We start from the raw sequence: 13,026 nt of genomic DNA, 5'->3' as shown, positions 1-13,026 counted from the left end.
CTCATGGAGAAGAGTCTCTGTGCCTTGTGAAGCCACTTCATCACTTTCAGAGATCCCTGTAAGACGAATATTGGTTTTCTTAGAATTATCCCAGAGCTCTCTGAGAGAGTGATCTGTTTTTGCCCTCCATTTCTCTTCCTCTCTGAGACTTCGGCAGCATTCGAGAGCTTTGTCTTCAATGTCAGAAATCCTTTCTTCTGCTTGCTCCATTCTGTTACTGAGGGATTCTACTGCGTTTCTCAGATCTTTGAGGGCTGCAACTTCTTGTCTCAATGTGTCAAAATCTTTGGTCATTTGGTCTTTGAATTCGTTGAGTTCTTGAGATATCTTTTGGGTTACTGCTTGGAATTGTAATTCGATATTATTTGCTATCCAGATTCTGAATTCAATTTCTGACATCTCAGTTATTTGTTTGTGCATGGGCTCTTGTACTATATCTGCCCCATTGTTCCTTGGGGAGTTGATCTACTCTGATTATTCATATTACCAGAGTTTTTCCTTTGATTTTTGTCTCATGACTGTCACTGTTGCCTCTGGCCGTCCTCAGAGTTGGGGTTGTGTCTCTCCGAGATTAGACCCCGGGGGGATCACTCTATTGTTGCTGGATCTTGGTAGGGAGTGATCCTGTGTAGCTCTTCTGGGCTGCCCCAGCCAGGGAGTTCTGGTTGTGGGAGCAGCTCCTGAGTGTGACACCCCCAGATCCAGCAACTGGGCGGGGGGTGCTGCACACGGTTCTGGGAGTGCCTGGCACCCAGTGACTTTGGCGCCCAGTGACAGCCACCCCACCCCAGCCCCAGGGCTCCAGCAGTCTCTGGCCAGGAGAAGGGCTCCACGCAGAGGCAGGGAGGGCTCTGGAGGGCACGCAGCTACCAGAGTCCCTGGCCAGACCAGTGGGCGGTGTGGAGGTAGGGAGGGTAGAGGAGGGAGGACGCGGGTTTGCACCCCTCCCGGAGTTCCTGGTCAGGGTGTGGGAAGGCCCAGCGGGCAGGGGTAGCAGGTCCTGGCGCCGGGGTCCGGGCGGGTGCAGCTCTTCCGGAGGTCTGGGTGGGTGCTAATTGCGGGTCGTGGGGCAGCTCTTCTGGAGGTCCTGCAAGGTCCAGGTGCAGCTCTTCCGGAGGTGGGAGGGTGCCAATCACGGGTCCCAGTGCAGGTCTTCCGGAGGTGGGAGGGTGCTGATCACGGGTCCCGGCACAGCTCTTCTGGAGGTCTGGGAGGGTGCCGATCACGGGTCCTGGTGCAGCTCTTCTGGAGGTCCAGGAGGGTGCCGATCACGGGTCCTGGTGCAGCTCTTCTGGAGGTCCAGGAGGGTCTGGGTGCAGCTCTTCCGTAGGTGGGAGGGTGCCAATCATTGGTCCTGGAGCAGCTCCTCTGGAGGTGGGAGGGTGCCGATCACGGTCCCGCCACAGTAATCAAATTCCTATGGTTTTAATTTGTTCCAGCTTCATTGTAATTATTTTGCCCGTTAATTCTTGGTACAGACTGCCTCTGGCTGAAAGCAGGTGTTTTACTCTTCTTAGAATTGCTGTGTTTGAGATTTAAGGGCACTGCATAGAACCCAGGTTCCAAGGCCCTGGCAGTGGCTGCTGCCCAGTGTCCTGCTCGGGATAAGTAGTGGCTACCCGTGGCACCCTGGAGGCCCTCCCATGTGGGACACAACCTCCAGTGCCTGTGCTTCCAGCCCTTCTGTGGCTGTGTTGGAAGTCACACGTGGCCTTGCTCTCTCCCCACATGCTGCCCTGTCTTCTAGGAGGCTGGACTCAGGTTTCCCACAGTCCAGCATGTGTTTGAGTGTGGCCATCCTGGTCTTGATCTGCTACAGGGATCATCAGATGTGCAAGTGACATGCACTTGTTCAGGGTGGGGGTGTGGATGCTTCTAGCCAAGCACAGCTGATGCAGTAGCAGTGTGGGGAGGCTGTCTCTTCTCAGGCCTTTTGTGTGACTTTTATTCATCCCTCGAATTCCTTGGGGTCGAGCTGCAGTTGAGACGAGCCTTTAAAGAACAACCAACCAAAGTCACTGACTGCAAGGGCTTCTCTGCTCATGCAGGGGGTGGTCAGAGAACAGATTTCAGTCTAGAATGGTTTAGTCCAGACCAGGTGTATAAACTCGACCCGGTGTGGAGTCCACGCTGGCTGTGGTGGGGCAACCCAGCCTGAGGTGCAGTGAGAGCATGGGCCTTTCCCACCAGCTCCCCTGCCCAGCACTTCTCCTGTTACAGGGCAATCATCCACTGGGGGAGATGTGCCAGCACATCCTTTAGATGCGTGTGGGCGTCTGCTCTGTGCATGGGAGGGGCCGGGAGGAGAGCCTGTGGGGCTCTGGGAGGGCACTGGTCTTACTGGTCTTAGAGGGAGCAGGGCACGGGGTGGGTGTGCCTCTTGAGCCCTGTGCTGTTGCCACTTTTCCTGTTGTCTTCCTGAGGACTTCCTCAAGGTGCCAATGGACCACTGTGCATGGCAGCAACACCAAGCCCTGTGAGGTGGGCAGTGGCAGCAGCCTCAGGACAACAGAGTCAGTGTGAGCAGGCCTAGTGCTTTCCAGGTGTGGGCTGCTGCCCGCAACCTCTGCTTCCTCATGCGTGGCAGGGGCCAGCGCTGTGCCCTCTGCAGTCTGCCTGCTCTCCTGAGGCCCCCCAAGCCACACCTGAGTCCTAGCCAGTAGCACCTCATTTCTGCACTGTGTTGTCTCCCTTGTGCTCACTGGGAGCCACTGCCCAGGGCGTGTGCAGGAGGGTGTGGGCCACCTGCCCCACCTCCCCCTCTCCCCTGGAGCCGTTCACTGTACAGTTATAGTTTATCGTGGAGGAGGCCAGAAAACTTTAAGCTCGTCTGAGATAAATTGTAAGAGAAAACTAACAAATATTATTTTACTTTTTCTAATTCTGTGTGGTGTCGATGAATACCTTGTAGTGAGTAAAGCTCCTAGGGCTCCCTGTGTAGAGCAGAACTATGCGCTGAAGAGCATGGGCCAAGGGCAGTGGGAACTGTCCAGTGCCCAGCAGGGGCAGGCTGCTTGCCCAAGCATGGGGTGCATCAGCTGCGGGGAGCCAGCGTCTGATGCCAAGGTCCCTGCCTGGCTGGGAGCGTGGTGCCTGGTCCCTCCAGAAAGTGTGTGCGTGTCACTCCTCCATCCCATGTGAGTCTGAGAGAGGCCATTAACTTCTTAGGAAAAGCAGTGGACCTGGGGCTGGGGTGGGGTGTCAAGCCTCTGCCAGGCTGCCTGCCTTACTGGGCTCTGCTCGTGCTCTGTGGCTGGTGGCTGCTCACTGTGACGGTCTTTGGGATGATTTTCTACTTTTTCATCCCTCACATCCCGTAGAAGCTTTTCTAAAACAAGCCCTGGTATTTGCAGTGGGCTGTTGTGAGTGATGCTTGTACTATCCCTTTTCCCTAGGTTTGTTTGTAAAAATAATGGTGTATTGTTTGAAAACCAACTGCTTCAAATTGGACTTAAGTCTGAATTTCGGCAGAATTTAGGTATGTATTTTAATTACTTAATTAAAATTTCTTAATAGCCGGGTGTTGTGGCGGGCACCTGTAGTCCCAGCTACTCGGGAGGCTGAGGCAAGAGAATCGCTTAAGCCCAGGAATTGGAGGTTGCTGTGAGCTGTGTGAGGCCACGGCACTCTACCGAGGGCCATAAAGTGAGACTCTGTCTCTACAAAAAAAAGAAAAAAAAAATTTCTCTCGGGGCTTGGCACCCATAGCCAGTGGTTAGGGCGCTGGCCACATACACCGAGGGTGGTGGGTTTGAAACTGGCCCGGGCCTGCTAAACAACAATTAAAACTACAATAAAAAAATAGCCGGGTGTGTGGAGGGCACCTGTAGTCTCAGCTACTTGGGAGGCTGAGGCAAGAGAATCGCTTAAACCCAAGAGTTTAAGGTTGCTGTGAGCTATGATGCCATGGCACTCTATCAAGGGCAACGTAGTGAGACTCTTCTGTCCCCCCCCCCAAAAAAAAAAAAAAAACTTCTGTCAGGAATTGTGGGAAATTATGAAAAAATATTTGCAGATCTTATAAGGGATTAGTATCTGGAATATGTAAAGAACTCATACATATCAACAATAAGAAAATGAACCAGTTAAAAAATGGGCAAAGGATTTGAAAAGATACTTCTTCAAAATGGTCAAAACAGGGCAGCTCCTGTGGCTCAAAGGAGTAGGGCGCTGGCCCATATGCCAGAGGTGGTGGGTTCAAGCCCAGCCCCAGCCAAAAACTGAAAAAAAAAAAAAAAAAAAAAAAAAAAAAATGGTCAAAACAAACCCATGAAAAGATGCTCAAAGTCATTAGTCATCAGATAAATGCAACATCAAAACCATATGAAATACCACCTCATGCCCGTTAGGATGGCAGAGGCAGGGATGTGGGGAAGTCAGGCTGTGCTTTGTGTGGGTATGTGACGGAGCAGTACGGTGGGAACAGTGTGGCACCTCCTCAGGAAATTAGAAATAGAACCACCGTCTGATCCACAGTCCCACTTCTGGGTATCTCCATAAAAGAACTGAAAGCAGGTCTTAGGTATCTGCCCATGTTCACTGCAGTCAGGGATGGAGGCAGCCCAGGTCCATGGACAGATGTGTGGACAGTAGAGCATGGACAGGCCCTGCAGTGGACTATTATTATTCAGCCTTAAAAAGGAAGGACAGGCGGTGCCTGTGGCTCAGTGGGTAGGGCACCGGCCCCATACATTGAGGGTGGCCGATTCAAAGCCGGCCCCGGCCAAACTGCAACAACAAAAAAAATAGCTGGGTGTTGTGTTGGGCACCTGTAGTCCCAGCTACTTGGGAGGCTGAGGCAAGAGAATCACTTAAGCCCAGGAGTTAGAGGTTGCTGTGAGCTGTATGACGCCACAGCACCCTACCGAGGGCGATAAAGTGAAACTGTCTCTACAAAAAAAAAAAAAAAGGAAGGACATACTGGCCAGGCACAGTGGCTCATGCCTATAAATCCCAGCACTTTGGGAGGGCAAGGGGTGAGGATTGCCTGACACCAGGAGTTTGAGACCAGCCTGAATGACAGAATAAGACCCCCCTCCTTACAACAGGGGCAGGAGATCCTGACACCTGCTACCACATGGTGAACCTGAAGGACACTGTTGTGAATGGAGGAAGCCAGCCACAGAGGGACACACTGATTATCCACAGTGAGGTCTCTAGTGCCCAGGGCTGGAGGGGAGGGGAGCTAGTGTTAGACAGGGACAGAGCTTCAGTTTGGGAAGAAGAGAAAGCTCTGGAGACGGAGGTGGTGATAGTCGCAAAATTTGAGTGTGCTTAGTTCTGCTGAGCTGTGTGCTTAAAAAGGTCAAAATGGTAAATTTTAGGTTGTGTGTATTTTGCTACAATTTAAAAAAAGAAAGGAAAAAAACGTTTTGAGTAACATAATAATAATGCTCCCCGACCCCCCAGGGCTGCTGTCTCTCTGGCCCCTCTGGCCATGGCCCCTGTTGCCCTCCAGAGTACCCCTCCTGGACCCCCTTTTCTCACCTGCGAAAAATAAGCAAGCGTATGAAAACAGAAGAGAAACTGTATACCTTCCCTCCGGGGGTCTTCTAGGAATGTCATGTGGACTAACAGAGTAATTCTCAGATTATTATTTTATTCCTGATGTGATTCAGTTTTTTTGAAATGGGCCATGTTATTTCTTTTTTCAAATTGTGAGGGAAATGATAACAATCCTGTCCTTTACAGAACATTTGCTTCCCAAGTTCAAAGGGTATGAAAATGTTCAGAAAGAATCTTGTGAAGATTTTTATTGTGAACCTGGTTGGGTGGTACATCCTGCAGGTGAACTCACATAGAGCTGGTGGTGTGGCTGCCATGGGGCTCAGCCCGGGGTATGGAAGGGCTGTCCCGGAGCCGGGCCTCCCTGGGTGGAGGCAGCAGAGCGGGCGGGGGTGTTGTGTGCTGTGGGCATGGAGGGCCTGCCCAGATGTTGCTCAGCCTCCTGCCTGTTGGCTCTTTCCTGTGGATGCGGCGGCCCCACCCGCCTAACGGAGGTAGGGGAGGAAGCCTCAGGAAGAGGTGCTGAGGGCAGGCCCTGTCCCAGCTTTGGGGTGTTCTTTGCAAAACTACAAAAAATTGATTTCTTCATTTTAACAACAATCATAGATTAACTTGCATTCAGCTGGGCTTGCAGGGGTTCTTTAGTTTTTCACCAAAAGATACTATTATTTAGGGTAAATTAAATTCTTCAGAAGTATGAAATAAATGGTTTTTGTTTCTTTCTAGGTCGGATGTTTATATTTTATGGTAACAAGACCTCCACGCAGTTCTTAAATTTCACTCCAACGCTGATCTGTCCAGATGACCTTCAGTCTCATATCCTTGGCCCCAACCCCAAAGATAGTAATTTGGGTTTAGAGGAGTCTTTTGAGGAAGTTTGGTTGTTTTTTGGTCAAAATGTGATAGCAAGATACTTCTATACTCTGTAGTGATCAACCCATTGCACGTCAACTTTGGGTAACCCAAATGAAGTACCTGCACGCCTTTAGTTGGCTAGTTCAAGTCACTTTCCTTTTCAGTTTGTTTTGTTCTCCTGTGGCTTTTTCTTTAAGTCCCTTGGGAGTCTCACAGATGGGGCTGCCACTGGATGCAGAGCATATGGTGACACTGTCTAGGGTGGAGCCTCCCCCACACCTGGAAGGAGCTTATGTTTACTCTTTGTTCAGATGATAGACTTGTTACCTTGTAAGTATCAGAAGTGTTGTTAGAACTTTACTAGCTAGAAGGTGGGAAAGCTGATCAGGTTTGTTGTCCAGATAGCGCTTGCTTTGTGGGTAGGTCCACCAGATAAAGTTAGCATGGAAACCAGCCTGGCCAGTGAAGGCAATAGATTCCCCTGGGACTTAAGGTCAGAGATGAGATGGGTGTGAAGCAGTCATCTCCTCACTGTGGGTCAGTCTATGCTCATTTTAAGGTGATGGGTTTAAATGCAGACTGTTAAAGCTAAGCATTTCAAAACCATCATTAATAGCCGGACGTTGTGGTGGGCGCCTGTAGTCCCAGCTGCTTGGGAGGCTGAGGCAGGAGAATCGCTGAAGCCCAAGAGCTAGAGGTTGCTTTGAGTCCTGTGACATCATGGCACTCTACTGAAGGCGGTAAAGTGAGACTCTGTCTCTACAAACAAAACAAAACGAAAAAAACCATCATTAAAAACACACCTATGTGGCATCAGCTGTATTGAATGCTCTGTCCATGGTCAGGAGCAGCAGCTCTCACTCTGCAGAGCCCCCTTTTAGTAGTCTCCCCTTGGCATCCACTGGGTCCCACGGGACCGAGCAGCCAAATGGCGCTATTCTTTGTCAGACTCGTGGGTCCAGCCTGGTGGTTGTGGGGCTGTCGACAAGCCCTTTGTTTGCCAGTATAACAGTAGCCATGGTCAAAAAAGGGCAGATTATTTTCTGGTTCACATACTGCGTGGAAGCCTCTTGTCCCTAGAACACTTGGCATCATCTTGTTGTAATACTGAGTGCTAGTTTCTGCTAGCAGCAGCAAAATCTACACATGAGGTTTGTAAAGTGAAAACAAAGATGTGAAATAGCCAATGCCAATATATAATCTAAGTGACTTTTTTTTTTTTTTTTTGAGACAGAGTCTCACTGTGTCACCCTTGGTAGAGTGCCATGGCATCACAGCTGACAGCAACCTCAAACTCTTGGGCTTAAGTGATTCTCTTGCCTCAACCTCCCAAGTAGCTGGGACTGCAGGCACCTGCCACAATGCCCAGCTAATTTTTGGTTGCAGTTGTCATTGTTGTTTAGCAGGCCTGGGCTGGGCTCAAACCCACCAGCCTTGATGTATGTGGTGGCCAGCGCCCTAACCACTGAGCTACAGGTGCTGAGCCCTAACTGAAAGGTCATTTTGGCAGTAATGAGATGCAAATAGTGTTTTGTGGATTGTCTGGGTGAGTGGGATGCCTCAGGGCTGGGTGGCACTTGTGGCTTGTCCTCCCTTATGCAGCCACTGCCCTGTGGCTGGTACTGGGCCTGGCACCTGCAGCTGTTCTCTGCACTGGCTGGCTTGGCCCCGGCCCTGCATTTCCAGAATTAACTTATATTTCTTAACGTGCACACGTCTGAACCTGCAGACCAAGCCTGTGGACCCAACTGTGGACGGGGGTGCCCAGGTGCAGCAGGTGGTCAACATTGAGTGCGTGTCTGAGTTCACAGAGGCTCCGGTCCTCAACATTCAGTTCAGGTAAGCACCACTGTGGAGTGTGTGGGCACCCACTCTGAGTCTCAGTGTCCCTCTGGAGCATATGCTGTGCAGTATCAGCCACTGTGGCCCCATGGCTTTCTGGAGCACAGGAAGTAGGGGGAGGACTCTGGGTGGCAGGATGGTGGTACCCACGGTGGGGCTTTGGTTGCTGCTTTATGGCAAGGCTCCTGGTGGAACCTGTCCTGCTGAGAAGCAGAGGGCCCACCCCTTGGGTGGCAGACAGTTGCAGGTGGTGGGCGGCTGCTTTCTTCTAGACCAGGGGTCCTCAAACTATGGCCCGCGGGCCACATGCGTGTGTGATTGTATTTGTTCCCATTTTGATTTTTTACTTCAAAATAAGATATGTGCAGTGTGCATAGAAATTTGTTCATAGTTTTTTTTTTTTTTTTAAACTATAGTACGGCCCTCCAATGGTCTGAGGGACAATGAACTTGCCCCCTGTTTACAAAGTTTGAGGACCCCTGTTCTAGACCATGGTTCTCTACCGTCCTAATGCCACAACCCTTTAATACAGTTCCTGTGGGTTGTAACCCACAAGTTGAGAACTGCTGCTGTAGACCCTGGTCTGTGGACGTGTTTGTGTTGAAACTATTTAATCACTCTAACTTTTCAGTGAGTGCAATGCAGTGTCCCCTGTTGGATGTCTGCAGGGTTAGAAATGTTTGGAAGAACACATTTTCAAACGTTCAGAGTATAGAGTACTTAAGATTGCAAAATTTGGGAAAATTTTTTCCATTCTGTAGACAAGTGCTATTTTCTTAGCTGGACAGATGTGCTTTTTATGGGAAAAAAACCAACCCTCACAATTTACAGAGACTTGGAGTTTTAGGAAAAGAGGAATTGAGAGAAAGTACAGCAGTGCTGGGGAAGGCGCTGGCCACCCAGGATGGTGCCCAGGGCCTTGGGCTATGTGGCGTGGGGCTGGGCCTCCCTAGTGGCCCGTGGCGGGTGGGGATACCTTTCACTGTGGCCTTTTTTTTTTTGAGATAGAGTCTCAAGCTGTCACCCTGGGTAGAGTGCTGTGGCATCACAGCGCACAGCAACCTCAAACTCTTGGGCTTAAGTGATTCTCTTGCCTCAGCCTCCCAAGTAGCTGGGACTACAGGCACCTGCCATGATGCCTGGCTAATTTTTTTTCAGTTGCAGTTGTCATTGTTGTTTCAGCTGGCCTGGGCTGGAGTTGAACCCGCCAGCGCCAGTGTCTGTGACTGGTGCCCTACTGACTGAGCTAAGGGTACCGCCACCAGTGGCCTTTTCTTGGTCCCTGAGAACGTGCCCTTTGCCCTTTCCAATATGCTGCTGCTCACAGGTATGGGGGCACCTTCCAAAACGTGTCTGTCCAGCTTCCCATCACCCTCAATAAGTTTTTCCAGCCGACAGAGATGGCATCTCAGGATTTCTTCCAGCGGTGGAAGCAGCTGAGCAAGTAAGAGGATGGGGCCTGAGGGAACTGGGTGGGGCAGGAGGGTAGGCCTGAGACTGGCAGCTCCCAGTCTTGGAGGTGCTTTGGTCTCTGGCCTGGTGCACTTAGCTCTGTGGCCGTTGCTCACAGTCCACAGCAGGAAGTGCAGAACATCTTTAAGGCAAAGCACCCGATGGACACAGAGATCACCAAAGCGAAGGTAAGTGCTGGTGACAGGCTGCTCTCGGGGTGGGTGTGAGGCCTGTGACCTGGCATGGTATCTCAGTTCTCCTGCTTCTTTTGGACAGATTATTGGGTTTGGTTCTGCACTTCTTGAAGAAGTTGACCCTAACCCTGCCAATTTTGTGGGAGCTGGCATCATACACACCAAAACCACCCAGATTGGATGCTTGCTGCGCTTGGAGCCCAACCTGCAAGCCCAGGTCAGGCCTATGTCTCTTTTTTGCATGATTTACATGCAGCAAGGTGCGTGGGGCTTCAGCATGTCCCATGAGCCCTGACGGATGCCTGTGCTCCTCTGCCACTGCCACCCCCGAAAGCTCCCTCGTGTTCCAGCCTTTGCTGTGGGGACTGCTGGGCTGGTCCCAGCACAGGGTAGGCCTGGGCTGTGTCTTGCTTGAGGCTGTGGCTCACGGCTTTTGCCAGCGTCATGCTGTTGACACCCCTGGTGCTGCTGCCCATGCCAGCTACTGCCCTGTCGCTGAGTGCTGCTGCTTCTCATGGAGGTGCCGGCGTGTGTCCAGCTCTCCTGGTGCACTGGTGTTTTTATGCCACTGGGTAACACCTGCTCGTAGGGAAGGTGCATGGTCAGCCGGGGAGGGGGCTGTCTGTGCTTGCTGTCATCAGACTTCCCTGTTTCTGTGCTGACTGAATGTGTGGTGCTCGGGCGTCTGCGCAGCCTCGTGCCCCCGGGGAGGGGCTGTGCGGGGGGCCTTGGGAGCCTAGACTGCCCATTGACCTGTTGTACTCTCTTTCAGATGTACCGACTCACCCTGCGGACAAGCAAAGAAACCGTTTCTCAGAGGTTATGTGAATTGCTGTCAGAGCAGTTTTAATCAACAAGGACAGAACAGACTCATGTGTTTGCGCATTTTTCTTCATCTCCAGACTGTTTGTGTTCGTTACCATACTGCAAATATGTATCCCTTGTCTGAATACCTCAGCACAAGGAACCTCCCGGCCCTGCCCTTCCAGGCCCATCCCTCATGGGCTAGACAGGAACACACACCTGCTGCTCAGGAAGGAAAGCTCAGTCTGCACTGCACTGGCTGGGTCAGGAGAAGTGTGAAGACAGCTCTGTGGTTAAATCTACAAATTAAAGGGAGGTTAGAAGTTTGAATGAAAATGGAAATTTTGTTGACATTTTATTGAAATACCACTGCTCTGTTGCTAATCTCTGATTTTCTGAGAATGGCAGCCTTGTGGTATTTGTCGTGGGGCTAACCCTCAGCTATTTGGCTGTCCTGGTGGGTGACTCAGCGCCCTTGGTTGAGCCCGAATGGCCATACATGGCAGTGTGCTGTGATGTTCTCGGGCCTCTGGGAGGAAGAACACAGTAGTTCACATGGGTTGGCCGCTTCACCTGCTTTTCTGGGCAGGATTTTAACCTAGAATTGAAAAAACGTTTGTGTTTTTAATGATTCTGTTGGTGAAAGCACGTTTCGGCTAGGTTCAATTCTGTCCTCCTTATCTCAGGACCAGTGTTCTTAAGGGGATGTGTGAAGCGTTCTTATTGTTGAGATTTTAGACCTGTAGTGTGGTGGGAGGAGTACTCTGGGTGGCTCTTGGTGGGGGGGTGTGTGCACATTATTCATCTTGGTTCCAAACAAATGTGCTGTCCCCGGCTGTGCCTGAGGACCTGGAAGGTGAAATATGGGATGGTGGAACAAGGCTCCAGAAGGTATGCTGTCTGCTCCCTGTCAGCGCAGGACCCCAAGGGCCGTAGTGGGGTGGAGAAAGGAAGCCTCTGGCCAGGAAGTGAGAGACTGCGTGTGAGGTGGCAGCCGCTGACCACACTGACCAGCTGTCCGCCTGTGTACAGTGCTTGCCCATCATCCTGTCCTCAGTACTCAGGCCCCCTGGCACCTCAAGACAGAGGAGAACGAAGCAAGCTCAAGAGGCCCCAGGAGCCAAGGCCAGTGCCGTGAGGTTGGTGCAGACAGAGGCAGAGCTGGTTTGTCCTACACGCACAGCTGCACCAGCCCCTGATGGTGCTAAGGGGGTGGGAAGCCAGGTCGGCTCCATGGTTTGGCAGAGCCACGCTTCCTGCTGCCCGACGTGCTGTGTGGCTCACAGCTTCCAGCCATGAGGGGCATGAGAGTGAGTGGCCACATATGTGAGCTCCTGCCCCCACAGGCTGTCAGCTCCTGCTGTGCAGCTCTCAGAGGCAGCAGCAGGGTCTTGTCCGACCCAAAGTCCTGGTGGCCCCATGTTGTGAAACCTGTGTAATCTGTGTGCCTCACGTTCCATCTAGCATATTGGACTTGGGCCAGAGTGGGACAGTATCAGAGTAATCAGCACCTGCTGTGCTGGCCCTTCTATGTCCTGTGGCAGATGTGGTCAGTGGCAGTGCCCTTGTGTCTGACCCACACCAGCCACACCTCTGAGCTGGGCTGTGTAGCTAGAGGTAAGTCGCTGCTCCCCTTGTGCAGGTTGCTAGACAGCACACCGTCCCCAGAGTGTGCCCAGGTTCCGTTGCTTGGGCCCAGTGGACAGCCAGGCCTCTGGAGCTTGCTGACAAGTTACCTACAGATTAGTGGGGTGATTCCCTGTGTTGTCAGCCCCTCCCTTGAGCAGAGAAGAGGCCTTCCCTGTGCACTGCTCCACAGGTGGGCCTACCAATGCAGTTTGCTCCTTGTCAAAGAAAAATAAACACTAGAACATAGACCTGGGTCATGTGTGTTGTCTTTGGGGGAGAAAACGTCCTACATAAACCTCAGCCCCTGTGGGCTACGTGAGGTGCTAGGTCCCAATGACCCCAGAGTGTTGCCTGCTTGGGGTGGCTTGTCCTTAAGTATGTGGGTTGGCGGGTGACACCAGAAAGTGACATGGCCTTTGCCATGTGATTCTGGGTGTATGGTTGAGGCTTTTGGGCCTTGGGCCCCCCCCACAGTGCACTATGCACTGGAGTGCAATACCCTGGGGTTCCTTCCTGGGAAGGAGTCTGCTGAGTTGCACATGCTGTAGGGGCCTGGCCCCCGCCAGGGTGCTGGAGGTCTCTAAGGGCTAGATCAGGGAGGATGGCCACTGAGGGATGGTGGGCTTCAACAGAGACTTGGGACAGAGTTGAGTGAGGGAGGGGAGGGCCCATGGGACACAGCCCTGCCAAGGTCCTGGTGTTTGGTGAATGTAGGTATGAGTTGGGATTCACTCCTGAGGGGATT

At 51.8% G+C, this 13,026-nt stretch overlaps 1 protein-coding gene across 2 annotated transcripts in view; it reads left to right on the top strand.

Moving 5' to 3' along the window:
• Positions 1-12,529, top strand: part of AP2A2 (adaptor related protein complex 2 subunit alpha 2) — a 99,779-nt gene extending 87,250 nt beyond the window's left edge. For both annotated transcript variants that reach the window (XM_053562699.1, XM_053562700.1), the window contains exons 16-22: positions 3,396-3,478; positions 6,232-6,321; positions 8,076-8,199; positions 9,530-9,646; positions 9,773-9,842; positions 9,931-10,065; positions 10,621-12,529. In XM_053562699.1, the coding sequence (XP_053418674.1) occupies positions 3,396-3,478; positions 6,232-6,321; positions 8,076-8,199; positions 9,530-9,646; positions 9,773-9,842; positions 9,931-10,065; positions 10,621-10,698 (697 nt within the window). In that variant the 3' untranslated portion in view covers positions 10,699-12,529. The remainder of the gene's footprint in view (positions 1-3,395; positions 3,479-6,231; positions 6,322-8,075; positions 8,200-9,529; positions 9,647-9,772; positions 9,843-9,930; positions 10,066-10,620) is intronic.
• The last annotated feature ends 497 nt before the right edge of the window (positions 12,530-13,026 follow it).

This window comes from Nycticebus coucang, chromosome 14 (assembly GCF_027406575.1).
Source record: "Nycticebus coucang isolate mNycCou1 chromosome 14, mNycCou1.pri, whole genome shotgun sequence".
NCBI classification, from domain to species: Eukaryota; Metazoa; Chordata; class Mammalia; order Primates; family Lorisidae; genus Nycticebus; species Nycticebus coucang.
Note: the sequence above shows the minus strand (reverse complement) of the source record. Positions and strands in the feature narration are given on the sequence as shown.